General features: G+C 40.1%; 1 protein-coding gene across 2 annotated transcripts; it reads left to right on the forward strand.

Moving 5' to 3' along the window:
• Positions 1-734: 734 nt before the first annotated feature.
• Positions 735-25,646, forward strand: atp6v1h (ATPase H+ transporting V1 subunit H). 2 transcript variants are annotated; one of them, XM_084545884.1, is made up of 14 exons: positions 735-806; positions 1,542-1,697; positions 2,439-2,538; positions 2,762-2,851; positions 3,348-3,461; positions 4,508-4,612; positions 5,635-5,688; positions 6,651-6,748; positions 8,406-8,598; positions 12,865-13,043; positions 13,412-13,537; positions 14,761-14,862; positions 16,472-16,585; positions 25,223-25,646. In XM_084545884.1, exons 2-14 carry the CDS (start codon positions 1,594-1,596, stop codon positions 25,290-25,292), a joined length of 1,449 nt encoding a protein of 482 aa, XP_084402010.1. In that variant the 5' UTR covers positions 735-806; positions 1,542-1,593; the 3' UTR covers positions 25,293-25,646. The 2 variants fall into 2 exon arrangements, with proteins under 2 accessions (XP_084402010.1, XP_084402011.1); XM_084545885.1 differs by lacking the exon at positions 5,635-5,688.
• Positions 25,647-27,720: the final 2,074 nt, after the last annotated feature.

Genomic DNA, 27,720 nt, shown 5'->3' on the forward strand with positions numbered 1-27,720 from the left:
GCAAAAATTAAATTATCATTAATATTATTATCCTATATTTGTATGAACCACTCCTAAAACATCCCAGGTAAAATGAACTTCAGCTACCCCTTAGTAAAAAGTAGTATACTTGAAGTTCATTTTATTAAGTATGCTTGAGTATAAGTATAGGTATAGGAAATATACTACAGACCATGTACTTGTAGTGTACTAGAAAGTATATTAATTTAATACTTCTACGGACTAAATGGGAACATTTTTAAGTTTACAAAAGTACTCTTTCAAGTATACCACAAGTACACTCGCCTATATACTGCTAGTGTACTAGGTATGTACTTCTAGTCTACATTTTAGTTTATAAAAGTATACTTAAAGTATACTTAAAACGTTCCAATTTAGCCAGAAGAAGTATTAAATTAGTATACTTTCTAGTACACTACAAGTACATGGTCTGTAGTATACTTACTATACTTATACTTATACTCAAGTATACTTAATAAAATAAACTTCAAGTATACTACTTTTTCCTAAGGGACTTTATAAGTGATTACAGTGTTTTTGGTATTAATGTGACTTTTTCAGCAGTTTCAGGTTTTGTTTGACGCTTATTTACAACTTCTACCCTTTAAAACTTATCAATAGCCTAAATATGTGTACTGCGGTGTTGTGGGAGTCTAACTGGAGTTTATTTCTGTCATTTAGAAGCAAAAACTTATCTGTCCTGTGTAACTTCTGCTGCAGCCTGAGGTTCATGTGACTGGATGTCACATGACAGATCGTGACGCCGTGTTGTAGTCAGTCAGCTGCTCGCACTGGACAGTAGTTGGGTGAGTAACTCAACCGTTTTAATCCGTTATTTGTTGTCATTAAGATTAAAAACCGGCAAATGTATGCTTTCACAAACTGTGTCATCTTAAACGTTACCGCACGTGTAGTTATTTCTATTTTTGACCAGTTACAGAACGCCTTCGAAGCTAGATTAGCACGGCTAGCTTAGGTTAGCATTCTCAACTGATTTTGCTACTGGTTGCTAGCTAGCCCCTTAGCTAACGGTGCTTGTGCCGCTGTTAGCGCTGTAGTATCGCCGATTTAATTGTATAAAATATGCCTAACTACAGTTTAAACACGGTTTAGTATCGCAGGAACTGTACCGCGATGCTTTATGTAAATTCTTCCATTATGACTTGTCGTGACATTGCTTAAGCTAGTTGTCTAGCATGACCTGCTATTGCTAGCTGGTACAGTTGTTTGTTAGCTTGTGTCAGAATTAAAGTTCTTGGTTGAAATGTCCGCACACGGAGAACTGTTGTTACTGTTATTAATGGTAGCATTTGCAGCTCATGAATCCCTCTCTAATAGCTTTAGTTCTTTGCTCACCATCACCAGCTAACCATCCTAGTTACCTGTCTTTTTTTTTTTACTCCAGTATTAAAAATGCAGCACATCATCAGGGGTTGTATTGTTTGTTTTGGATAGTTCTTGGTTTTCAGATTGTAGAAAACGTCATTTTTGCCTCCAATGTTGTGTCACTGTTCACTGAAATGATTTCTGTCTTCATCCAGGTGGTGTTGGAATTATTTTGCCAGTAATATACTGTAAGGGACATATCACAAGATGGATATCCGCGGGGCTGTGGACGCTGCAGTCCCCACCAACATCATTGCTGCAAAGGCTGCAGAGGTCCGGGCCAACCTGGTCAACTGGCAGTCCTATCTGCAGTAAGTTCACATCGCAACAGCCCATCAAGTTAACATACACCTCTATGATCTCTTGCAATTCACTGCAATAGCTTTACAAAGATTATAAAATGTTTTTGATGACCTGCTCCGTCAAGTTCTCCTTGGTTTATTATTAGGGATGTAGTGGTGGATGTGTTGTACTTGAATGCATCATATTCTAGTGTGTCGTCCACCCATTTGTATACACTTCGGCTTCAAAGAGTCTATTTCGTGTGAATCGGAGAGGTTTCAGTGCTCTGTTTTGCCCAGCACAACGGCAAACCTTTGTCTAAATATATTTTTTATATTTTGTTATTTTGTGATATTGTATTGAAACTCTCCTTACATCTACTTCTCGAAATCCATTACTGTAATAGTTGCCGACTGTGGTAATCTACCAGCTCTCCTCTAGTTCCTGGATTGTGATTCACTGTCTTGAGTTACACTTCCTGTTTTAAACTGTGTGTTTAAATACAGTTAAGCTGCTTTAAAAAAAAAAAAAAATCTGTGATAGAATTTCACAAGTGTAGATTTAATGTGCGTTTCCTTGTATTGTGATTGCCTACCTCCATATTTAGTGTTGTGTTTTGTCTTCACTCGAACATGTGGTATGTCCAGGTTAATTGCCATATTGTTCAAAGCTGCCCCATGCAATTTGAAGCAACAAATCAGCGACAAAGCAAAGGCACCACTCCAGTGGTTGTATTGTGCTAAAATGGCTGTGTCTTGATTTTCTTGTAGGAGTCAGATGATCTCAGCAGAGGACTGTGAGTTCATCAAGAAGTTTGAGGTGGCCAACACTGAGGAGAAACAGGTCATTCTGACCAATGAAGGACATCAGGTATAAAGTCATTCTACACTATCAGTGAATGTATTTATTCAATGCTTCTGCTGCTCTGAATCCCCCTAAAGCTTTAACACCAATGCTCACTGTGAAATCAATTCCTGTAAACCTAACTTCAGACTCACCGTCTTGCATTTATCTGACCTCAAATCGTGTCTGGACCCTTCACAGCAAAGACATTTTGTTCAGTTATGTGTTATTCTTTGTTGTTGTTCCTCAGTGTGCAAAGACATTTCTGAACCTGATGGCTCACATCTCCAAGGAACAGACAGTCCAGTACATCCTGACTCTGATTGATGACACTCTGCAGGTACACAGACAGAACCGCTGGCTTTGGGCAAATGGGGCATGCATACATACTGTATCTATAGACATTTTTAGAAGGCAATAGGACCATTGATCGAGCTTCTCTGGGAATGACAATTTATTTATGTCTTGTATGCATTCAAAGAATTAATACACCTCAGTTTTCCATGTACACATAAAAAGTGGTAGATTACTTTTGTGTGCTGTGAATGAATAGATAAATAAAAATCACTTTTATTCACTTTTTCCTTTTAATACCAATACTTACACACTGCTGACAGATTCCGGTTATTCATTAACTGATTGTACCTTTAATCTTGATATCGTCCCACTTTGTTGTGACTGTTTTGACATCTTGACTTATTGGGAAATAATATTTTTTTTCAATATCAAATGATTCCTCGTAAAGTTGGTCTGTGTTCCAGACTGCCAATTGCTTTGCAGTGAAATTTACTTTCCAAGAGCTCATCCAAGATTTCTTTTTGCCAAATGTCCCTCAGGAGAACCATCAGAGGGTGAACATCTTCTTTGACTACGCCAAAAAGACTAAGAACACCGCCTGGTCCTACTTCCTCCCAATGCTGAATCGTCAGGACCTCTTTACTGTCCACATGGTGAGTTAAGAGATTTGAGTTTGCAAAAGCATGAGCAGTTAAAATCCAAGCTGCCCCTGCAACATTGGCCTTGTTGGTGTATGTTTGTTATTGGGGACATGTTCGTAGTGGGCTGTGGATAAGAACAGAGAAACTCTAGCGTGGTATTTTTAGGGAAGGACAAGATAATTTAGCCGGTTCATAGTGTGCTGAATAGACTACACAAAAAAAATAAAGGTTTTTCACATCCAAGATGGTGTGGTCTATTAAAAATTTCACAGCCATGAATCTTTCACAGATATCTCTCTTTCTAATCATAGCGAGGCATCAATAATTCCTCACAAAGCAACCTTCCACTTTTTCCTCTAACAGGCAATTAAAGTAATGACTTCCCCCTCGTCTGCCCTTTTCAAATAAGAAATGTCCACCTGACAACAAACTATGATAGGACACACACACAACCTGATTAATAATACCGGCCAGATGGCTTCCAGCAGGTGGCCATAATGTGACCCAAGTCTGTAACACGGCACTTAAGTCAGTCTCCATGCTGAGTCTTGCTTTTAAATTACAGCTTCAGTGTTTCCGTGCATCCTCTCCTGGCGAGGAGGAAATTGGAGGACACATCTGAATCAGGACACAGTGTGCACTTACCAAGCTGAAATTGTTTATGAGATATTAGATGCAGCCTCAGTCATTTTGTGCTCTTGTAGATCATGGTCCGTGTTAAGTCTGTATTTTGGAGTTTCTGGAGCAAGGTATTTGAAATTTGATGAGCTCAGCGTTCACCCTACCTCTACTTAAGATTTAGCTCTTATTTTTAAACTCCCTCATCATCTTACTCGCTCTCAAACAAAGCAGGAGACACTGCAGTGAGCTGTCAGCTATCTGTCATTTTTATTGCCATATTTTACACACAAAAATCCATACAAGTACCATAAAACAAGTAATAAATATATGTAGTTGGTTACTGGCTAGCGTTATTGATGCTTTGCAGTAAATTTCTGTCGCTGGCAGATAGAAGCTAAAGCAATCTGAATATAAAATTTCCCCTCTTTGTTTATTAGGCAGCGAGGATCATTGCTAAGCTGGCAGCCTGGGGCCGGGACCTGATGGAGGGAAGTGATCTGAACTACTACTTCAACTGGATCAAAAGCCAGCTCAGTTCACAGGTACGTAAATCACAATTCTGTCGCAAATGTGGTTTGTTATGTCTAAAAAGCTTATGGTAAAGAGATGGTTTTAGCTTTTGGAGGCAACACTGAACTGCCTGGTATTTTCTTTTACTGTGATTTTTCTTACATCAAACTTTCAGCTGTCTGTTTGTCCGGCTGCCGGGCCACTACAGTACTGTACAGTTGTAATCAGTAGAATATATGTGTATGTGTTATATAGTGTATATATGTATAAACATGTTGTAGTCATCTAGAAAGGTCCAATTAATTGCAGTTTATCTTTCTGGTAGCATGAATACACAAATCCAATTCTGTAGCTGTATTTAATTGATTTTTGATAGAAAATAATTCAGTTTCCTTTTGTACATCATGGCACCGGTTATTAATTTCTTAGATACTGGCACATCAGCCTTTAGAGACACAAAACCCTTCTTTCTCCTATGGAGTTTAATTTATTTCCTCTTTTTTTCCAAAGGGTCTAATCATCTAAACAGAGTGATTTCTCATTCCTGTCTCTATTCATATTCCCTTCATTCAGTTCTCCTGTTTGGGCTCACCCTAAAAACCTTGTTTCAATCAATATATTTATTCATACTGGGTTTGAGCGGACGTGCGAGACCTTGATGTGACAGCTGCTCTGTGGGTGCTGGCTTTGCCTTGGCGAATGAGCTGAACATTGCGATTTCTGGTTCCTCTTGTGCTTCTGTGTCGTACCCCACTGTATCGAACGCATCCCAAGGTTGCCCACAAAACAAATATTCTTTCACAAACAGGCCTCTCTTCGTTTTAAACACTGTCCGTAAAATATGTTCTGAAACTGCTCCTTGAAATTGCATTTGATCTTCATCTTTCTCCTCGACAGCCGAGCGGGGAGTCCGTGAGCATCCCCCCCCCCCCGTCTCCGAATTGCATTTGTGGTCAAGCCGATAACTGTGTTAGTCCACTGCCACTGTGACTCAGCTCAAAGCGATGGATTGTGAAAAATTTTGCACCTGTTTCTTTTGTTTATCTCTCATTAGAATCTACATGGTACAGGTCCAGAAACAGGAGCAGGAACTATTTCCCCCAGTGAAGTGAGTATGAGTGAAGTGCATCCTTCGGTCAATCTGGCGCTTCCACCCCAAAAAAAATCTAACAAAATTAAAAAAAAAGAAAGGAAACAAACGGCAGGGTTTGTGAAAGCTGGCGTCTGTCAGCTGTCACTGGACTTTCACATCTTCTCCTTCCTCCCTTTTTCTCTCCCATCTTGTTCTTGCACTCCAGTGTTTCATGAATATTCCCAGGCTGTTGGAGACATTAGTCTGTTGACATGAGCATTTCCAGAAAGGCTCCTCCGTTTAGACAGCATGGTGTTTGCTGCCACTGGTTGATTTTAACTGTACAAGTGAAAATTGCATGCCGTGAGTCAGTTCTCCTTAATGCTGAAGGCGCATGACAAACAGGACAATTGAAATAGCTTTTGCACAGCAGCAGCATCATACTACCATTTAATATCCCAAACTTTGTAAAGTAATTATTCTGAAAAGCGTGCTCAGAAATAAATACCGGAACGCTGTGTAATAACTCATCTTTTCCTCTGCATTTTCAACCAGGTAACCTCTCTTCCTCTGCTCTTCTGTCTTCACCGCTGCCTGTTTCTCTTGCTGGACCTCTTTGCTTTTACTCTGCCTCCTTTAAATAACAGATTAATGTGGTCTACTTTCTCCTCTCAGCTTCTTCCACTCTAATCTCAATTTCCATTATTTTGCTCAGGTGTGATGGGACACCTTTTCCCTGCTGTGGCTCTGTATTGTACTATTAGTCTGTGATTTAGCATGTTTTTGATGTTTACATACTGTAGAGTGCATGTGCAATGCCTCAGGTTTGATAGGTGGTGGTAATGCAAGGTTTGGACTGGTCTTCTTTCGTGTGCTGTCTCTGCTTGTCGACTACTTCTAAACAAACGCGACTTTCTAACATCTCGCTTACTCTCCTGACTGCACAGCCAAAGCCCGTGCTTCTGCTTCAGTAAACGTTTCCCCTCTGTCTTTTGCAGAGCTCTCAGTACGTCCAGTGTGTGGCAGGCTGCCTTCAGCTGATGCTGAGGGTCAATGAATATAGGTTTGCCTGGGTGGAGGCTGATGGAGTCAACTGGTAAGTGAGGATTTCTTACGCATAAGGTTCCTGCAGTTTGTCACAGTCTGGAAAATATGAAAAACAAAGATTTTTATGATTAATCAGACTTCTTAAAGCATATACTTATTATGCAGTGTTTCCCATACAATGTTAATACTCTGTACTCAATGAAACCTGACAGAGAACGACACGGTCAACTCACGTAGCATGTGAAGCTATTTGTGTTGTTCCCTTATAAAAATATACATTACCGCCACTTTTTAAAACCCAGTATTTGTGCTCTTTAGCTCTTTAGACCATGGAGATTTACAATTATTTAAAGAGTGTCGGGCAAAACCCAGAGGAAACGACTCCAGACGTAACATGAACTAGCTTAACTTAATAAGCGCTAGCTAGCAAAGTTAGATTGAAAGTCAATTCATCTTACATACATTTACCCATAGGATGCCACGTGTCAAAAGCATTATGTTTAGTATTGCTGAGGATGAACTGATAAACTACACAGGCTGCTGCTATTTTTTATTAAATCCAATAATCTTGTTGTTACAGTAATTTAAAGATGGATTGATTAAAAAAAAAAAGCATGCTCATAAAAAGCGCATTTGATGTGCCATATACTGTATAAATAGTTTTTAATAGCCTGGATAGCATGATATTTATGGCCTTTTATTAAGACCCTCATGAAATTTCGTGGGAAACATTTTATTATGCCTATGGTCTAGAACAAACTTTTACTTTTTTAACCGACAAATCTGTTTTTTGTTGTTGTTTTTTTTTTTTTTTTTTTTACTAATCTTGCTTCTTTTCTGCTTTATAAAAGTGCACTGGCAAAAGTTCGCTTAGCAATGGGGTTATGTGTGCAAATAACAAGCCCAGACCAAATCAGAGTAATCTGAAAGACTTTCCAGAGTTTTATTCATCCAAATGTTTGTAGACTTGTGTGAAGTGAAGTTTCTATTATGTTACGAAAAAGACCGGCCACAACATTATTGACCGTGAGACTCAGTGGAATTGGTCGAAATAACAGATGGCCTTCAGATTTTCTATTTTGTTTATTTTTTTTATGTGTGTGTTTAAAAAGATTATTGGCCAGTGTTTCCCCTCCTTCAGTTCTCCTTATCCAGTTTATAAATTGAGGAAGAAAGCATATCAGAAAATCACTTTCTCAGTGGATGTGAAGTTTTTTGTTTTTTTTTACTTGCTATGCCATTTAGATTATCCAAAAACTTCTGAGCATTCAGTTTCATACCATCTGTGACATGGATGAAATTTATTCAGGAGCCACGTTTCTCAAAGGAGATGGTAGTAAAGTAAAGTTCTCAATTAAGTGTAGTAAAGCAGCCTTACTGCTTAGCGTGCACGGGACAATTACTGCACATTTATGATACCACATCTCTGCACTTTACAGCTATTTCTGCAAATGTATGACTTGCCGTCTGTCATTAGTAGTGTACTCTACATTTTGAGCAACTCTTCCGCTACCCATAGACTGCCTGAAGCTTTCAATCTCAGCCGTCATCAGAGATAATGGAAGAGCGGCGTGTAGGTACACAGCTGTAAAAGCTCCTCTATTAGCCAACGGGTAGCAGACATGAAAGTGGGTCCTCTACCCGGCACTTTGTGTTTTTTGGCCATTTTAGTCTTTATTTATTTATATTATTCTTGTCCGTTTAAGCATCACGGCGGTGCTGAGCAACAAGTGTGGCTTCCAGCTCCAGTACCAGATGATCTTCTGCGTATGGCTCCTGGCCTTCAGTCCTCAGCTCTGTGAGCAGTTGAGGCGCTACAACGTGGTGCCAGCCCTCTCCGACATCCTGCAGGAGTCTGTCAAAGAGAAGGTCACTCGAATCATTCTGGCTGCCTTCAGGGTTAGTGGAGAGATGCTCACTTTGTGTGTATGTGTGTGTGTGTGTGTGTGTGTGTGCCTCTAAAATGCTACTTTTCACTGAAAAAGGCTAACTGAATGGCTACTCCATTTTAGTAACCCCTTTTTCTTTGCTTACTCTCTTCTGTTTTGGCAAAAAAGAGGTAGCAGCTGATTATAATGGCTGTTATCAACATATTTATAGTAATAATAATGTATCACATCACATTGTAAAGTGAAAGGGGTCACTTTTGATGATACAGTGAATATGTAGACTCTTTCAACTGTATTGTGTCTGTGCACTCTCGGCGCTCGCATATTGTAATTTTCTACCTCAGCACCAAACTGTTTTCATGGAAAAACACACAAAACAATGTGCAGATAAAGCAAGGTGATGAGCTTAGTGGAGCATTTAGAAGCAGGTGGAGACCAAAGACAGAGCTAAAAGAGAGCGTATATTTGACCTTCATTCATCAAGTTGCTAGAAACAAGTATTGGCGAAAACTAAATAGATATCAAGTATGTCTATTATTTATACATTTATGGTAATAATCCATTACATCACAGTGTAACAATATAAAGTGATCACATGTGATGATTAACCCACATAATCTGCAGATTACTTCAACTTTGATGTTTTCGTTCACTCTCAACAAGCTCATTGTTTCAGATTCAGATTCAGAAAACTTTATTTGTCCCCGGGGGGCAATTTAAGGCACAAGTGAGCAGTTTAACGTGCAAGTACAGACATTTTAAGGAGCAAAAACAGAAATAGAACAAGATACAAAATACAAAGTATATACAAGTTACCATGCCATAAATGAGAGAAAGACTATCCAAAATGTCCATGGAGAATGTAAACAGGCTGTATAAGTAAAGTGACTCAAGTGTAAATGTAAACAGTAAACAGTAGTTACAGGGGTTATATATTCACAAGTTATAGCTGAGGTAGAATGGGTAATAAATAAAAACAACCAAGAGTCTCTGGTATTGTGTAATTCTCTGCCTCAGCAGGCAACTTCGTTGAGGAACAACAAAGTTATCAACTTGGTATTAGAAGCAGATATTTCTGTCAGGAGTTGGTGGAAACCAAAAACAGAGATAAAAGAGGATGTATGTGTCGGGTGGTTAAAAATGAGACTCGAGTCATATCTGTTTTAAATCCACAAAGAAACCCAAATCTGCAGATTTCTATACAGATTAACTGTTTTGGTTCACTCTCATAGCATAATATTCTGCCTAGCATGCAACTGTTTTCTTGGAAAAAGACAGCAGACAGCAGACAAGTAATGTAATGAATTAGTCGGTGAGCACAGTGGAGCATTTAGAAGTAGAAGAGATGTTTTTTTTCCCCCCATCAGGAGTTGGAGAGTCGATATGTGACTAGAAGCAATCCATAACAGTGTTGGGCTAGTAATCACTGGATGAGACTGTTTGCTAACTGTTTGCTAACACGATCAACTTTAACGAGGCTGATGTCAGTATTGTGCCAACGTGTTTCCTCTGCCCCGAAATTGATAAAGCGATCAGCTATTACAAGTTTGAGAAACTGCTTGAGAAAGTCCGTCGGTAAAGATTTCATGCTCATATACGACAGTCACTGTGCATTTTTCAAATCCTTGCATGACGCTTTCATTTTCGTCTAGGAGGCCTGGCTCTGTACTCTGAATTACAACAGCGGCAAACTAAAATGACAACTCTTAAACAATAGCCTGTAAAACAAGCGAGCCCATAAATGATACACAGAAAATGTGATATATGATTATTCTGGCCTTTCGGCTTCCTGCTGTGATTGCTCAAAACATCTGTTGAATATTTAATGTAGTCCCAAGAGATGTGTTCTGGACTTGCTCCGTTGTCTGGTGTTTATGTCAGGTAATGAAATCCCTGTAGTATGCTGCGACAGAATTGAATTGGGCCCATTTATCTCCCCGTTTTTAACTGCAGAATGTTACTGAGTCTGACAGGATGCCAATGCCATTTTGAAATGTACGAGAAAATGCTCTGAAAAATCAATGTGGCGACTTCCATGTCTTTAGAGGACTGAGTTAGAAGCATGGAAATTATTACTTGGTCCCCACTTATTACACATCTAAAACAGAGTATATTAATATTATTAACAGTAATCATCTTCTTTGTCACAATACATTTACCCAGTTGACGGTCTGCAGTACCTGGCTGCCCTTGGCGCACATCAGGTTTAATACCAAACAAAGTATTGCTGTCGAGTCGGGAGAATTACAGCCTGGAGGAAATATGGATTTTTATATAAAAATGTTCAGTGATAGGTCGGCTTTGTCCAACCCCGCGACAACAGAGAGCCTGCGACCTTGCTCAGAGCACAATGGTGTGATAAATGGCACTGATTACATGACTGAAACATGAGCTCAGATTTAGCAGATTTTCACACCCGAGGTAGTTTATTTTTTTTTGTGCCTCTCTTTCAGCCAGTGTCCATCATTACTTCACTGCTGTCATTGTGACCAGAATCAGTAGACGTCGTCTATGTACCTTTTTTTAGTGTCGTTTTATACTCGGAGACATTCTTTTGAGACGAGGTTTTTAAGGGACGCCGTGTGCTGTATTATGTTGTCCTCAGTGGGCGGCCTGTGTTCCTGCTTTTAATTTCAACCAAATCCCCCTTCAGTGCACCTCTCATGCCGCTAGAGCTGTCACATCAAGCGTGCGGCATAAAAAGGAGGGGCTTTGTTTTTAATTGGTCCAAAAAGTTCACACTGAGTGCTCCATTACAGCTAATCAAAAGCGATGGTGGGCAGCGAAGGGAGACCCTGAAACATCTTGACGTTAAGTGGGTTTTCCCTGGAGTTATTAAGCTTTACACGCAGTGAGTGTGCGTGTGTTAGAGTTACAGGTGCTTTGAGACCCAGTGTTGTGTCACTGCAGATTTTTGATTGCTACATACACCGATCAGGCATAACATAATGACCGCCATCCTAATACTGTGTAGGTGTCCCTTGTGTCTCCAAAACTGTTCTGACTCACCAGACAATGGACATGGGCCTTCTGAGGGTGTCCTGTGGTGTCTGGCAACAGGATGTTGTTAGTGAGGTCCTTTGGGTCCTATGATTTGAGGGGGTTGAGTTATTCCTAAACAGTTTTTGTGTGTGTGTGTCTGTGTCAGTCTGCATCCTGCTGGGGGTGGCTGCTGCCATCAAGGAGTGTCATTGCTATAGGGTGGGGGTGCCTGGTCCTGGTCTAGGTGGGTGGTACATGTCCTAAGTAACATCCACATGAATTCCAGGTCCAAAAGTTTCCCAGCAGAACATTGTATTGTCACAAGATGATCAATGTTATGCACTTCTCCTGTCAGTGGTTTTATTGTTTTGGCTGATCGGTTTATATTAGGACCTGTTACAGAATTAATTTACAAAATATTCAACAATACTCCATGGTTAGCTGTTTTCCCAAATGTCCCAATTATGCAAATAATTCTGCTCGCCACACGGGGCTAGCAAAGTGACATAAATTATACAGACCATCTGGAAGTCCTTGAACGTATCCTCGGAGGTAGTACTTGTGTGTTTGTTGTGTGGCACTAAATGTTCCTGTTAGAAAACGGATATTTGTTGCAGGTATCCTCTCACTGGTGGCTTCAAGTGGTCCAATCAGGGCGTGGAGTGTTTTCCACCGTCTCCAGTCTCATTGCTGGAGCCACTTTTCTTTTGAGCCACTCCAAAGTTTTCCAGCAGAATATTGTCTTCTTGTCTCTTTGACTTTGTCCAGACAAGTAAAAATATACTTGAACATTGTGTTCTTGTTGATGAGGAACGCTATTTCATCCCTTTCACACTCACACATGACATCTGAAATTCAAACTTGGTTCAACGGGTGTATGTAAACGCTGTTTATCACAGTATATGAGATTGGATTTTCCCAAATCAACCGAGAAATAGAAAGACCAGACAGTAGTTTTTGCCCATATTTAACATCACTTTGAATTAAAAATCACACAAAAATGTTATTGTGCCATAGGTCTAACCTGCATTATAAATACATCATAGTTAACCACAAAGTCTATTAAAATATCAACGGCAAGCTAAAATCCAAAGAGATTTAAATTACAGTCTTATAAATACACAAATCCTTATTTATGTGTTTGTACTTCATTATTTGTTTTCTTATCCATTCACTGATTCAATAGGACTTCTTGGAAACATGAATATGTTAGCCCTTCACTGAACTGCCCACATACTAGTTCAGTATTTCATTAACAACCTCTTTACCTTCATCTGTTGTTCTCTCTCTGAAGAATCTCCTGGAGAAGTCATCAGAGAGGGAGACTCGCCAGGAGTACGCTCTGGCCATGATTCAGTGCAAGGTGCTGAAGCAGCTCGAGAACCTGGAGCAGCAGAAGTACGACGACGAGGACATCACCGAGGACATCAAGTTCCTCCTTGAGAGGCTGGGGGAGAGTGTGCAGGATCTCAGGTACATGCAGGGCTGTCACTTTCACTACGTTATTCATTTTCAGTCGTAAGTACTTACAGTATGTGGAGTACGATGTATGTAAAGAATATTTATGGATGAATGCTCTCATTATAATTAAGGGCATTATCTTGCTGTATACTACAGTCTTATGAAAAGACTGAATTCAGCATTAACTGTGAATGCTGCGCTGATTACACAAAAGGCTTTAGTGTCAGCGCGTTCCACCGCACCTCTCAAATCACCGCTCTTCATATCAGACAAAGTTGCTTTTGCTTTTACAGTTGTGATCCTTTGATTGTCCTCCTTAATTGTTTTAAAATACCTTAACGTATATGTATTTTATCTTTTTTTTTTTTTTTTTTCAACAGCTCATTCGATGAATACAGCTCTGAGCTCAAGTCCGGCCGCCTGGAATGGAGTCCTGTGCACAAGTCAGAGAAGTTCTGGCGCGAGAACGCTGTCCGCCTGAACGAGAAGAACTACGAGCTCCTCAAGTAAGATGAAGCGTGTACTTGTAGCGAGACGGTTAATTTTCTCTATGGCTCTCGAAAACTGGGTATATTATTACGTCGACACTTCTGTAGCAGCAAAAAGAGGATCTGATGAGAGCGCAGCTTGTTCAGATACAGAAGGACACAGATGTATTCTTGTTTCCACTCTATGATGTTGCCACTAAAGGGAATTCATATTTGAAATCCCACTAAAATTTTGAGGCATGATTCTAAAAAGCTTACTTGAATTAAATGAATATAAAATTAGGCTTTTGAAGTTTTAATAGGGCTCCTAACATTGACAATTTTAAACGTTTTCAAATAACTTCTCTCGCAGCATTGATTTAGAGATGACAGCTGGTTGGAATAACCATTTTTCCAGACCGATATATCTCAGTAAGATCAAGGTTTTAATAGCTCAGCCAAGCTCAGGCGTTCTGTTGTGAACAAAATCAACTCAACGGCTCTAAGAAGATGTGTATGACTACGCCGTCACAACATAAAGTCCGCCAAAACTATTTAACTGGCCCGGCAGACATTCATCCAACTATATATCCGTGTGTGAAGGAATCCCAGGCTGGCTTCCAATGCCAATATTCAGCTGTTTGAGTGAAACCGTTCGTGCTGTTGCAGCTCCACATTAAAAGCTATCCGCAGACAGCGCAGTGGATCAGATAAATGTGCTGTTTGGTTGACAGATTAGGATTGGTACAAACAGAATCAGCCACTATGAACTGAAAAACGCTACAGGCTCTTAACAACTGTAAATTCACGTTCATCGGCCCTCTGGAAACACCTCAGGTCATACCTTTAACAAATCTGACACACACTTACTCAGACAAAAAGAGATAAGACATCAGTTTGTGTTCACGCTCTTTGTTATTCCGGTCACACGCCGTCGTGCTTATCGACATTCGGTTAAAAATCCTAATCTGCCGCACACACAGATAACACATCGTCTCATCACTGTCCTCTCTTTAATCAGCTCAGACATCATCACAACTTAAACGACCCCCTGAATCTCACCCACGCTTTGTCTCACGTGATGTTAAAGAAAATGCCTCGTCTGTGGTCTGATTTTAGGATTACCTCAGTTTATTTTATATTAGAGCAAGTGAATGGGTACTTCCAAAACTGCTTGTGTGGGAAACAGTCTCAGCTAATGTATTTATTTTTTTAGGCTTTCTATTTGAACGCACCACCTTGTGTCTGCCTTTCTTTAACAGGATTTTGACCAGGCTTCTGGAAGTGTCTGATGATCCTCAAGTTATCGCAGTGGCAGCTCACGACATCGGGGAATACGTGCGACATTACCCACGTGGGAAAAGGTAAGGCAACTTATTTTCTTTGAGTTTCTATCAAAACTTAAAGCCCCTCTGCTGGATCTCTGACTTTGGCAGCCATTGTTGCTGGGAATCCGTTTAGCAAATGAGATCGCATCAAGCTTGTAAGCATTGCTGTCCCCATGTGGACAAGGATAAATATGCTCATAGTCCAACTGGACTGGAAGCCTTATGTCCAATCAAAGTTTGGATATAGTGAATGAGTTTACTCCATATGAATAGTGACATATTTGTGTTATTTGAACAGCTGTCTGTCAAGGTTACTTTCCTCTGAGTGCCACAGAGAGGACAAAAATATTCCCATAGTTGCTCCCGTCACTCACAATGTTTGCGCGCACGTGTGTCGATACATAACATTAGTGACAGAGGTCAAAAGTACGTATGGTTTGCCTTTAATATGAATGAGTGGATAGCAACACCAGTTTTCAAGAAATAGAATCGACCATCAGTGAAAGGTAAAATTAATAAATAGTTATCATGATTTTATGATGATTATTGCATAAAAATGAAACCCACCGTGGCTCCAAGATGCCATTTGCAATTACCCTTTCATTATGATCTGCATGCTCTAATTAGATAAAGTGTTAGCTGAATTAAACAGCCTTGGAAAACAGCATATTTCAGGTTTGGTCCTATTTGAGAGGACGTCACGTTGGCAGTTTTACATGTACTGGAAGACTGAACAACATCATTTGCATGTTGTTCAACAGGTTCACTCATCCTGAGCATTTTCTTCCGTTTTAGTCGTTGAAAAAATGCCCAAAATCATTTCTGTAAGCCTGGCTGGAGCAGGTATCGTGACATTACAGCAAGTAAGGAGAACAGAAAAGTACTAAAATGAAAAACCTGCTATTTTGTTTGTTTATTCAGCTACAAATGAAACATCTCAAACACCTAAAGCGAGGGACAAAATACTCAAATTTCACTTTTTTTATTTTGACTCCCGTCACAAAAAAACACCTGTTCAAGAAAAATATATTGTTTGTCATAGATATTTAACAAGCTTGTCTTCCTGACGCTAAGTTTTGGTTGGAAAAAGTGAATAAATTGGGTAAAATGAAAGCAAGAACTCCTGTCATATGCAGCAAATCCAAACATATATTTGGTTAAATTTAGACGTTTAATCTTAAATCTATTGAGGTCAGTCAGGGCCTCAACATTTCTATTCATAAATACTCTATGATAAACAGATGAATATGTTTTTCCTCATCTCCCATGTCAGTCTTGCCACTCGGTATTTAAAATTTCAGGGATGATGTGCCCCATTTCCAGTGTAATTAAACCCCACTATGATCGTTTTCCCCTGAGATAATGTAACCGTACCAGTGCAGAGTTCCTGTACTTAGACCTACTTTCCCTTTTGTCTATTTCAGACCATTTACTTTATATTATTATTGAAGCACTATGTGGGCCTGTTTTCCCTTTTACAGCGTTACCTCATTTTTCAAGGCCGGTGACCCTTTATAAGATGCATCATTCAGGCTGGATTAGATTACCTGATGGATCTCTGAATGACCTAAAACATGAAAATGGCACCTGTTTTCAGTGTATAAAGGCCTCTCTGCCATTATTCCTCATAATCCTCCCATTTCAGGGTGATTGAGCAGCTGGGTGGAAAACAGCTGGTTATGAATCATATGCACCACGAGGACCAGCTCGTCCGCTACAACGCCCTGTTGGCCGTGCAGAAGCTGATGGTCCACAACTGGTATGTGCACCGTTACAGCCTCACTGATGTTTTCTGTTTAATGCGAACGGCTCACGTGAACTAGTCTCATAAGGTTTTGCTTTCTGACATGAAAATATATCTGTTACATCTCCATACAAATGAGTTGCACACCCTCATACATGCTTTCATATATTCTGCCTGATTAGACCTCCCCCTAGGTTAAAGCTTTGTGGAGATATGTTGGAAATGATGAAAGTCAGTGGACATCCGTGCTGATAAGAATACTTATAGGCTGTTTAGGCTTCTGCGTTGATTGTTTGGGATCAATACAGCTGGAGCACATTGATGAAAGGTTAACTGAGGAGGTGAGAGAAAGCTAACAGATGATTCACAGAGATGTCAATCAGTGCCTCTACAGGCCGGAAAAAAGTCTGAAGATTCTTCCTTAAAGGATGGATTTTTTATTATTATTATTATTATTATTATTATTATTGTTCTGCCTTGAATCTAGACTGTAGGTACTCTGCAACACGTAATGTGTATTGGTCTGTGCAGTAGCTTGACATGCACCTCCCCAGAAATATAACTACACGTTGCAGCGACACAGACGGCAGCAGCTGTGATTTGTCCAAAATGCATTTCCGCATAAAAAAAGCAGTAAAAGAAAATGTTGTCCAACATTTACAACTCCAAAATGAGCCCGCCAGTTCCAATCAACAAGTAGTACACAAAGCGACTCAAAGCCAGCTAGTATCACTATTCTGACAAACCAGTGCACCACCATCAATGCTTACTAAGGCATAGGCTCTGCTTAGATCTGTTGAGAATAAACCAAACCAAAGCTTTAGAGTTTATAAATGTTTCTTCAAAGGGAAAGTATGTTTTTATCTTATTGAAATCTAATGATTGCATGATATCCAGAAGCCCGTAATTGTGCAATATGAAACTAGTGTCATGTGGAAGTTTTAAAGCAGAAAGTGAAGTGGGAGATATCTTGTGTCCAGCATTCAAGGGTAGAAATTATGAGTAATGGCATATTCATAGATTCAGTGTTTTCCAATAAAGGCGAAGAATAAGATGGAACTTAAATACTTTTAACAAGATTAAACGTATTAAGAGATAAATTATTATTCATCAGGTTGTTACGTCTCATCTGTCAGGAAAGAACCTCTTAATATTCTCCCTTTGTACATTTGTGATGTTGTTACAGCAGCTAACCAGGCTTATGGTTGGAGAGAGAGCTGGTTGTCCAAATATTTGTTCTCATTTACTTACAGTAAACAGTCAGTAATTGTGTGTAATGGTCCACACAATCCTGAGAGGAGGTCTAATGAGCCAAAATAACTAGAAACACCTGCGACAGGGCCTTAAATAAATATTAAATATGTACAATCAACTGGACTTTAGAGGGGAAATAAATGAAGCAAGTGTGGCTCTTAATTCACACATTTGCTTGACAGGTAATTTAACTTTTTATTTATGCATTGCTGTCTTAAAAAAGCACAGAATTTAAAGTTTGAGGTACATATACGTCCACCAGAAAGAGAGGTTTATTTTTAACAGTTAAATGAATCCATGCATAACTTGGCCACAACTCTCAGGAACTTTCAGGATCTGCCTCAGTCGAATCAGACGAAGCAGCAGCACCGTTACAAACTCTACAACCTTTATTTTACATATATAAGCTCATGACTGTCTATAGCTTCTCACTTATCGTGTTTGTCTGCTTTTCTTCCTTGTCCTTGTTTGCTTGGAAACACTAAAAAGCAACAAGTGGAAATGGATTTGCGTTGCCGCCACTATCTAAAACACACACTCAGCTCCCTGAGCCACTGTGTATGGAGGTATTGTGTTTAATATCAGGGTGTAGTGCTTCTTACCCATCTAAGTAATGTTCCATGTAAACTATATGATCACTGGAGTGAAAATGTAATCAGGAATATTTATTCACGGCGACACAAAAGGTTTTCGGTCTATTTTTTGGTAACCAAGAAGAAAGAAAATCTGATTTCTACTGTTATGCTTTAACAGACATGAATGCTGTGACAATCAGTGGACGATTTAAAAGAAATGTAATTATTTATCTGCAAGTTACGTTTAGGAAAAAAACTGGAAATGTTTCTGCAGACGGTAAATAGGGCAGATGCACGAACCTGCTAAAAGCCCAGGGATATTTTTGTGACGTCGATATCTCTCTTAGGACATACACCGATCAGCCACAACATCAAAACCGCCCGTCTAATGGTGCACAATATTCTGACAGTTGCGACTCACTGGGAAATGGACACAGGCCTTCTGGGGGTGTCCTGTGGCGTCTGGCACCGGGACGTTGGTAGTTTGAGTCTTTGGGTTCTGGGAGGGTCCTCTGTGGGTCAGGCTTGTTCCAGTGAGTCCTGCAGGTGCTCAAAAAGTTTGGGAATCTGGATATATCACCTGGTTAAGGGAGCGCTTAAATCCTCCCGCCATGATTTCCTGTCTTTCTTCACCATCAAATAAAGGCAAAAAAACAAAATAAAAAAATATACTGTATGAACATAGAAAATGAAGAGGGAGAAAACTGAAGTAATAAAATAAAGCATTGCCGGTCTAATTTGCAAACTCATGTAAAATTCAGCGCACACCTTCATACCGGGACAAAGTTAATTAGATTTTATATGGAAATGGACATTTCATCACTCACAGTCTGTTTTTAACTTTGTGAAAGCAGCAGCGGGTCATTTAAAAGCCGAGGACACTAGTCACAGTTAAGGGCGTTAATCAGTCCCTGTATTTCCTTTGACTCTTTACAAGACATGACACACCTACGCGTTCCCTTTGTGACGAGCGCAGCTCCAGGTGACAGCTTGCTGTACTTGAGCTGTCAGAGAGATGCAGTGATTGGTTTGTTTTTCTAATGAAAGAATATAATTAGCTTGAAAAAGAAAAGAAGAAGATGAAAATAGGACATTGTTGTTCATGTCATCTGGCCGCGTTTCCACTCGACAGGACCTATTATGCGAGAGGGGGGTTGTGTCTTAAGGTTGTTCCGTCACACTGCATTATCTGCTGCCTACACTCGTCGCTTCCTTGATAACAGAAATGTGTCGGCGCGTTTTAGAATGAGGAAATTACAAAAAAAACATTTCTTAAAACTGAAAGATTTTATTTATTTTTTTGCCACTGTGTCTCACCGCACCCACCGTCACCTTGAGTGGGTTGCCTTGCCGTTGTTGTTTCCAGGAGAAGATCTTCTCGTCCCTACCCACCTAAGGCCCCGGCTGTCATGACAACTGCACAGATGAATGTGTGAATACTGTTATTTATCTTTGTGCCCTTTAGTGTGCTTTGAAAAGTAGTTTCCTTTAATGTATTTCTGGATCGTGAATAAGTTTGTTTGCTGTTGAAGCCCGTCGGCTATTGACAGTCCCTCTGTGCAGTACTTGTCTCAGCGTTGAGACGGAAGTACAGTCCACCCTACGGAACTCGGTTAATAGACTTTTTAATGATATAAAATAATGGACTGCATTTCAATAGCTGGCTTTTATGACCGTCATAACATCCAAATCTGTGTTCAAGATCAGTGTGTGCTCATTTTTAAAAAAGCCAGAGGCAAAGGGGGTGAAATAAATAGCAGAAATTGTAAATTGACCTTGGTTAGAGATTCAAGAGAACACATTCCTCTTTTCAGTCCACACTTTAATGTGGTGTGGATTTAAAGGGAAGAAATGCAGCTTTGTATTGCAATTTATTTAGTCTATTTACGTTCCTTTATGAACTGAGACAGTTTGTCCAGAAATAAGCCTAAAGCATGCTAGCCTTGATAGATTATATCATGTATTTATTTATCTCTTTTTCATGTTCTTTGTTAATTATGTGCAAAGTACAAAATGTTTCCTGGTGAGCTTTTTTGCAGATGCAGACATGCACTGAATGCTGCCTTTGTTGTGTACGCAAAATGTTTGCACCGTAAGTCCTGAGAAAACTGTTGCTAGGCAAATGTCGGCATCTCGAAGGCGCCAAGGCCAACAAATGTCAATATTTTGTTCGTGCATTTTATGAAACTACAACTAAATTACGGTTCATTAACTTCGTCGGCAGACACGCCACAACCTTGAACTTGGACATGAACAAAGAAATCCAATTTGCGAGGTTGTGAATACCACGAAAATAGTCCTTAGCGTCAACACGGTAAACACAACCCAATCTGAAGGCAGCATAAAAATAATGTCTCTGATGTCAATAAAAGCATCGGTGGACAATGCAGTGACCTGCTCATTCAGAAGGTTAGCGCTGTTTGTGGTCTTGATAATGTCGATGGTTACTGTAAGCCACTTGTCCTCACGGTATGTAGGCTGCCTGTAAGCAGTGATTCATACTTGCATTAGCTTGTTTATAAGCCCACATGCTTTGATTTTACTGCTAACTAGGTCAAAATGCAAGGTTAGTAGGTTTCAGCTGCAGTAATCTATAAAGTTTTGTGTCATTGTAAGGTAGCTGAACCTGCCCTGGGGCTGCGAGGCACCAAGCCCACGGTCGGCACATTTGCTGGTGTCGGGCAATCAATGAGAATCCGTGATCCCGGCTTTTCCATTGCGTCCCGAAGCTTGTTATTCAGCATGTTGAATCTACTCTGGAGCGAGTCCGTGAGAGGAATCACTTAGAGAACCACCGGGCGAGAATTGGTCGTGACAGAAGTTCATAGGGAACACACGGAAAGCTCTTCTCGTTTGACAGCTCTAATCTAATCTTAGCATTCGAATTCACAATTGTACGGTCATCTGGAATGAATAAAGTGTAGACCAGCTGATCTGCATGACGCAGGACAGGCCAGCTCTGCGTGATAGTTTGTAGCTCTCCCTAGCTTCCTAGCCATAGAGAGCCGAAGTCCCGCCCCCTCTACTTCCGGGTTATGGGACCTACCTTTCGAAAAAATATGAACGGCAGTCTATGGCGAAAGATAAATTATTTTCTGGTCCCGATCGACTTGTGCCTTGGATTATACATATGTTGTTTTTCAGAATAAAAAATGATTTTACATGTCAAGAATGTCACAGTTTGTCGCAAGATAGTTAAGTAAAACGCTATGGAAAATACGTAATTAAACGAACTACAAGTCCAAGTCGCTTACCGCTTACCCGCATGCTGGCGCGTACAGAACCGACCAAAACTCCCTTCGTGTAACTACAGCTCTCGACATGACCCGATTTATAATGATTGTCACCTCGTTTGATGCTTCTGCCTTCGTCCTGGAAGAAGACGGTAAAGCTCAACAAGGAGACAGCCATAGTTCTCTAGTGACGTACATTGTTCGAGACAAGAGATGTAGTTCACTAAGCGATCTCATACAAAACCTTATGTTGTTCAAATAATTGATCTCTTGACGTGAAAAATTATCTTTTAAATTCACACACATCATATGTGAAATTCATGCCACAATTCGAACGGGACCAAAAAATAATTATGATCTCTCCATAGACTGCCGTTCATATTTTTTCGAAAGATAGGTCCCATGACCCGGAAGTAGAGGGGCGGGACTTCGGCTCTCTATTAGTAGGTCTTTCAGTTTCCTGGAAGTTGCTTCCTTTTCAGAGCGTATGTGCCAGCTGGATGTTGGCCTTTACAGCATGTTCAGCTCTGCAACTTTTCTTTTTTTTTTTTTTTAATATCCCCCCCAGACACAGGTGATGTGAGGTGAAGTCACAGTCAGCCTTTGGTAGATGTTTGTTCAGCTTGATTTGTCTGTACCTTGACACCTCCACACTTGTGTTTCAGTTCTCATTTCTAAAAGTTCAAAACTTTCATGAAGCGTCTGCAGGTGAAAACACTCAAACTCCTGCGCGTTAATAGATCGAATTTGTACATTGAACGTCTTTTATTACATTCAAGTACGAGACTTTAAGCAACATTGAAGCTGATCATCACATCTTGCGTGTTGTAAAGCTGCCGGTTTTTCATTTACAGTGACACAAAAGTGAGGTGGACTGTAAGGTCAGCGCAGCGTGTTGACTATCATAAATTAATTGATGCGGAGTCATACTCAGAGCCACTTTAGTCAGTTTCTTTTCGAATATCGCCTCACATCACGCGGTGCTTAACCTCCACCACTCATTTAGCCGTGTAGGTTTCAATTCATAAAGCAGATGCGTGGACGCACGTCTCAAAGTGCGTCAGCAGCACAAAACTGACTTTATAACTCATCCTTCCAATTACCGCCGCCTGCATTTATTAACTCGCAGGCTGTATTTTGAATTAGCATGTAACCGCTATTTGCAAACTAGCTTAAGGTCGACAATTACCGTGACACCACGGGTGAACTCTTACATGAGATGGGGGATGTGAAACAAAAGCTGTGTTTGACAGATTTGTATTTGCATCTATGCTTTTTTCCCATTTTTTTTTCTTGTTCTGTGGTGGTTCTATTATCGACATACTAAACAAAGAGATAAACATTTCAGTGCAGATCTGGAGGCTGTAACCACAGATGAGCAATATTTGGCATTTTAAGGAGGACAGACATGAAACAGTAACACATAAAAGTACTGTGAAAGGTTGCTCTCTGTGACGGCTGCAGTATAAACTCTCTGCTGTGATTCACACTTAAATTGGTGCAAATATAGAAACATCCCATCCTGCAAACATAAAATTAGGAAGCGGTGGCGAAACGACGGTCTTAATATTCGCTTTTTAATGAGACGAGTCTTTTTTTTTTATTATCTTTTTGCATTTTTTTAGGCGTCTGACAGATATAAGGTGATACAGAGTGTGTGAAAATGTTACTGCCAAGACGAAACCTGAAAGAGAAATGTGACCTTTTTAAAATAATGGCATCGTATTTCAGCACTTGATCGTGTGTGGGTCGGAATAACCGCACGGATCTCATGTAGTTCTTTCAAAATGAGGGCTCCATCAAAACCCTCATTAAAGAAAAACAAGGACCATAGAGCCAGCGAGTGCGTTAACTGAGAGGAACAGTTGGACATTATTACATTATAATCAGTCCATCTCAAGATCACAAACCACAGATACTGTGTTTTTCATTAACTTAAAGAAGTGATTGTTGATGCTGTAATGTAGCCAGGAAATAACTGTATTTAATCATTTGTTGTTTAATATAAAAGAAAATATGACATATATTTTGTGACTCAAGTTTTTCAAATGAGAAGGTTTGATGCTTTTCATTGTAAAATGTCATTTTAACCTGAATATCTTCATCCTTTTGTGATGTTTTATAGGCTCTGGGGTTTATTAATCTAGAAAACATGCTTCACATTATCTGATGATGAAGATGACTTTGCACAGAAAACAGAAACTCCACAACTTGACATTTTAATAATTATTTTTTTTGTAAACAAACAAGATATAACATGTTTTATCAGTGAGCTTTCACTGTGGTCAGGTTTAGTTCTCCCTTGTTTCTCTAAGCAGAGCTGAGATAATTGGTTGCTTGTTGTAGTTTAAGACGAGAGGTTGATATTTTTTCTCCATAATTCTCACCAAGAAAACAAATGAGCATGCTTCCCAAGTTGTCAAACTATTCTTTGGTCTTAATTTGCATCATAACGCCAATATGTGTTAAGCCTTTTGTAGCCACACTCACTTGACATCAGAGTCTGTTTTGCCTGAAATTCAGACCGACTTCCTTCGCCCACAAAGTTTTTGCACCTGAAAGTCGGTCTAGGGTCGCTTCATTCATCAACTGACATGGCTCTGATTGGTTGCAGGAGTATCCAATCATGTGCAGGTCCTTTTTTTTCTGGGTGTTTTCTTGCCCCACCCATTTTATTGAGAACTTATCAGGGGGCAACTTGTGGGCACTTAGGAAAGTCAGGTGATCCATCGACAAGTCAGCTGTTGTTCCTGTTACAGAATGACGACGTTACGTCCTTCCATTTGTTCTTTTGAGTCGAATTTGTCAGCTCTACCAAGTACACAAATCTGAAGTTCGAAGACATATACACCGATCAGCCACAACATTATGACCACCGACAGGAGAAGTAAATAACATTGATCATCTTGTGACGGTTCAACGCTCTGCTGGGAAACTTTTGGACCTGGCATTCATGTTACTTAGACATGTACCACCCACCTAGACCAGACCAGACACCCCCACCCCATAGCAATGACACTCCTTGATGGCAGCAGCCATCCCCAGCAGGATGCAGCCTGACACAGACACAAACACAAAAACACTTTAGGAACAACTCAAAACACATGAAAAACAGCACGAGGTGTTGACCTGGCCTCCAAATTCCCTAGATCCCAAACTGATCAAGTATCTGTGGGATGATCCACAGAGGCCCCTCCCCTCAATCTATAGGACTCAAAGGCCCCCACTAACAACATTGTGTTGCCAGACACCAGAGGACACCCTCAGAAGGCCCATGTCCATTCTCTGATGAATCACAAATGTTTTGGAGGCACAAGGGAGACCTACGTGACATTATTAAGGTGGTCATAATGTTGTGCCTGATCTGTGTATATGACTACATTGCTGCAACTCCTCTTTCTATCATATCACAAAGCCCACCAATACAATTGGGCTCGAGACATGTCTTTGCAAGCATAATGAGCTCCCAACAGTAGAAGACCAATTTCCCCCTCACAAAGATTTAGTGGACGTAGTAAGTTCAGGCTGACGTCCAGGGTTGTCTGTTATGACTCTATAGTCTAATAAAGTGAATTTCTCGTCTTTCACAGGGAGTACCTGGGAAGACAGCTCCAGTCCACTGATCAGCAGCAGGCTCCAGCGGTGGCAGCCCGAAGCTGAACAGCTCCTGTGCATGTGTGTTAGTGTGTCGTCGTGTGGATGAGTGTGAACTGTGCGTACATCAGTCTCTGCCATTTTAATAATCAGCGCATCACTTTGTGTAATGACTTGAAAAAGAAAAAAAAAACGGTGTGGTTTCCCCCTTCCAGCCGCACCCCAGATGATCCTCGGTGTTACTTGATTTGATTGTCGTGCTTCGTGTCGTTGCCTCCAAGCTAAGTGACGTGTGGTGATTGAAGTCGCACTTTATGTCTGTGATGATGTACAAAACTACAAAAAAGTTATTTAAGTCTTACCTGTAAAACGTATGAATCTCAATAAAGATGTTTATCTGTGGCTCGTCTTTGTTTTCATCATTGGCTGGTGAGCTTACAAATGCAAAGATTAGTGAGTTTTGTTACCAGACTTTATTTCGTTTGCTCAAAATCTGCCATCGGGGGAGCGCCAAATGTAGCAGTGAGAGGAAAATTTTGCGAGCTAGTGAAATAAAAATCAGTTATTTATGTGTAACAGTCCTCTGCTGTTTGTGGTGAAAATGGAGGTAATGTAGAAAATTATTTGCTGGACTATCAAATGTTCTTCTCAAACAAGAACAAATAGAACAAATATCCTGCTTGCTCACAGAACATTTTTCCCAGTCTTAAATTCTCAGTCTGGACAAAGGAACAAGACATCAAGTGCAACACAAAAAGAAAAACAGTTCATGGTGCAGTTTAATCAGGAGAGAGCAAAATCTGTTGATGCTCTATGACGTTGCACAGCAACGTCATAGAGCAGAGTTGGGTTGAGATGCCCTGGACAACCAGGTTGGTGGAGGGTTTTAGTCCCAGTGATAGAACTGGTAGTATGAACAGAGGTGAACGGTTGTTTCTTATTGAAAATTTGCCTAATGACAATTTTCTTGTTAGTTTGTGCTTGTGGTCGTGAATATCAGTTTCTGTTACTGTAAGGTCAATACCTTTGATTTCTGAACTGTAAGACATTTTGGGTTTGACTTAACATCACTTTACAGTCACCCCACCCGGTAATTTTTGCCACCTTGATCCAATCCTTTAGTGACAAATGAGACCCGCCAGAGTCGCCTACAATACGGACTTCACACTGGCATTAACCGTGGATCCTCATCCAAAACTGCAGTACTTTAAAATGTTTTGATCTCTTGTCTAATGAGTCTACAAACGCCTCCCGCTCAGCATTTAGAGTGACTCAATGGACCAACTTCAAGGTCTTGGAGTAAATTCAGTTTCAAACCATCGCAGTGAAAGACCAAACACCTTCAGTCCTCGAGGACAATGCTAAGACACGTACGCATATCCATATCCCATTTGTTTTGAGTAAATGTCTTTTCAAGGAAAACACCTTTGTCTGCGGAGCATTCCCGTCTGAATATAAATTAAATCAGCAGGTCTCTGACTTCTTTTCATCTGACCTTGACTGTACGTAGTTTTTGTTTTTATTTCTGCTCATTCAGCACACACCGTATCAGCAACAATCAACAAGTTCAGGGTCTCCCTGTAGAGGCAGCTGTTTGAATGCATTTAGGTGTTGATGAGGGACAGAACCTAAGGCTGTTTTTTTTTTTTTCATCTTCAAGTATTTATTTTTTTCTCTTTAGTGAATCCCTTAAGACCAAAACGCCCCTATCAATGTCAACACAGTTGTAGGGGAAAGGTGTGGGTGTAATTATTATTATTATTATTGTGGTTTCCAATCGTTATGCTCAGTCGTAGGTTTCTGATGTAAAGTTTTGACAGCTACAGACGTACTTTAAGAAGCTCTTATATACTGTAGTGAACATTTAGCAAAGAGCCAGTTGTATACTGCAACAAAGGGATAATTAATTCAATCACAGCTGCAGATTGGCAATAACAACAACAGAAGGGTTTGGCAACTGATGTCATATGTGGTCTGCAACAAGAAGGGCTTCAGTGAAATCACGATAAAAACTAAAAACCTGAAATAATCACATGTAATCAATCAGTGACAAATTAAACTAGCAGCGGTTCGTCAAGCGTGTGGAAATACTTCAGTGAACATGAAGCCCATTCTACCGTCACATGTCAGTCCTGAAATACAGCAAAGTACTACTGCTGTGCACACTCATCTGAAAAGACATCCCCTAACGCTAACAGAGGAACGGTTCAAATCCTCTCCACAGGAGGCTGCAAATCAACTATTTGATGGTGAATTTCATTGTCAAAGTTATTAGACCTTTAGCTGCAAAACACAGAAAAGGCTTCGGAGATGTACTGCTTTCTTTTTTTTTTATCCCACTTAAACTATCCCATCTAAAATGCTATTGAGGGTGCTGTTTTATATAGGCTAAACATATCTGCAGCGCACAGTATTGATAACGCATGTGTTTATGTTCAGTTCTGTTGTGGTCTATCAGTAGACATTGTTGCTCTGGTTGTAAAGCACGTTGTTT

Source organism: Chelon labrosus (genome assembly GCF_963514085.1).
Source record: "Chelon labrosus genome assembly, chromosome: 6".
In the NCBI taxonomy this organism is placed as follows: domain Eukaryota; kingdom Metazoa; phylum Chordata; class Actinopteri; order Mugiliformes; family Mugilidae; genus Chelon; species Chelon labrosus.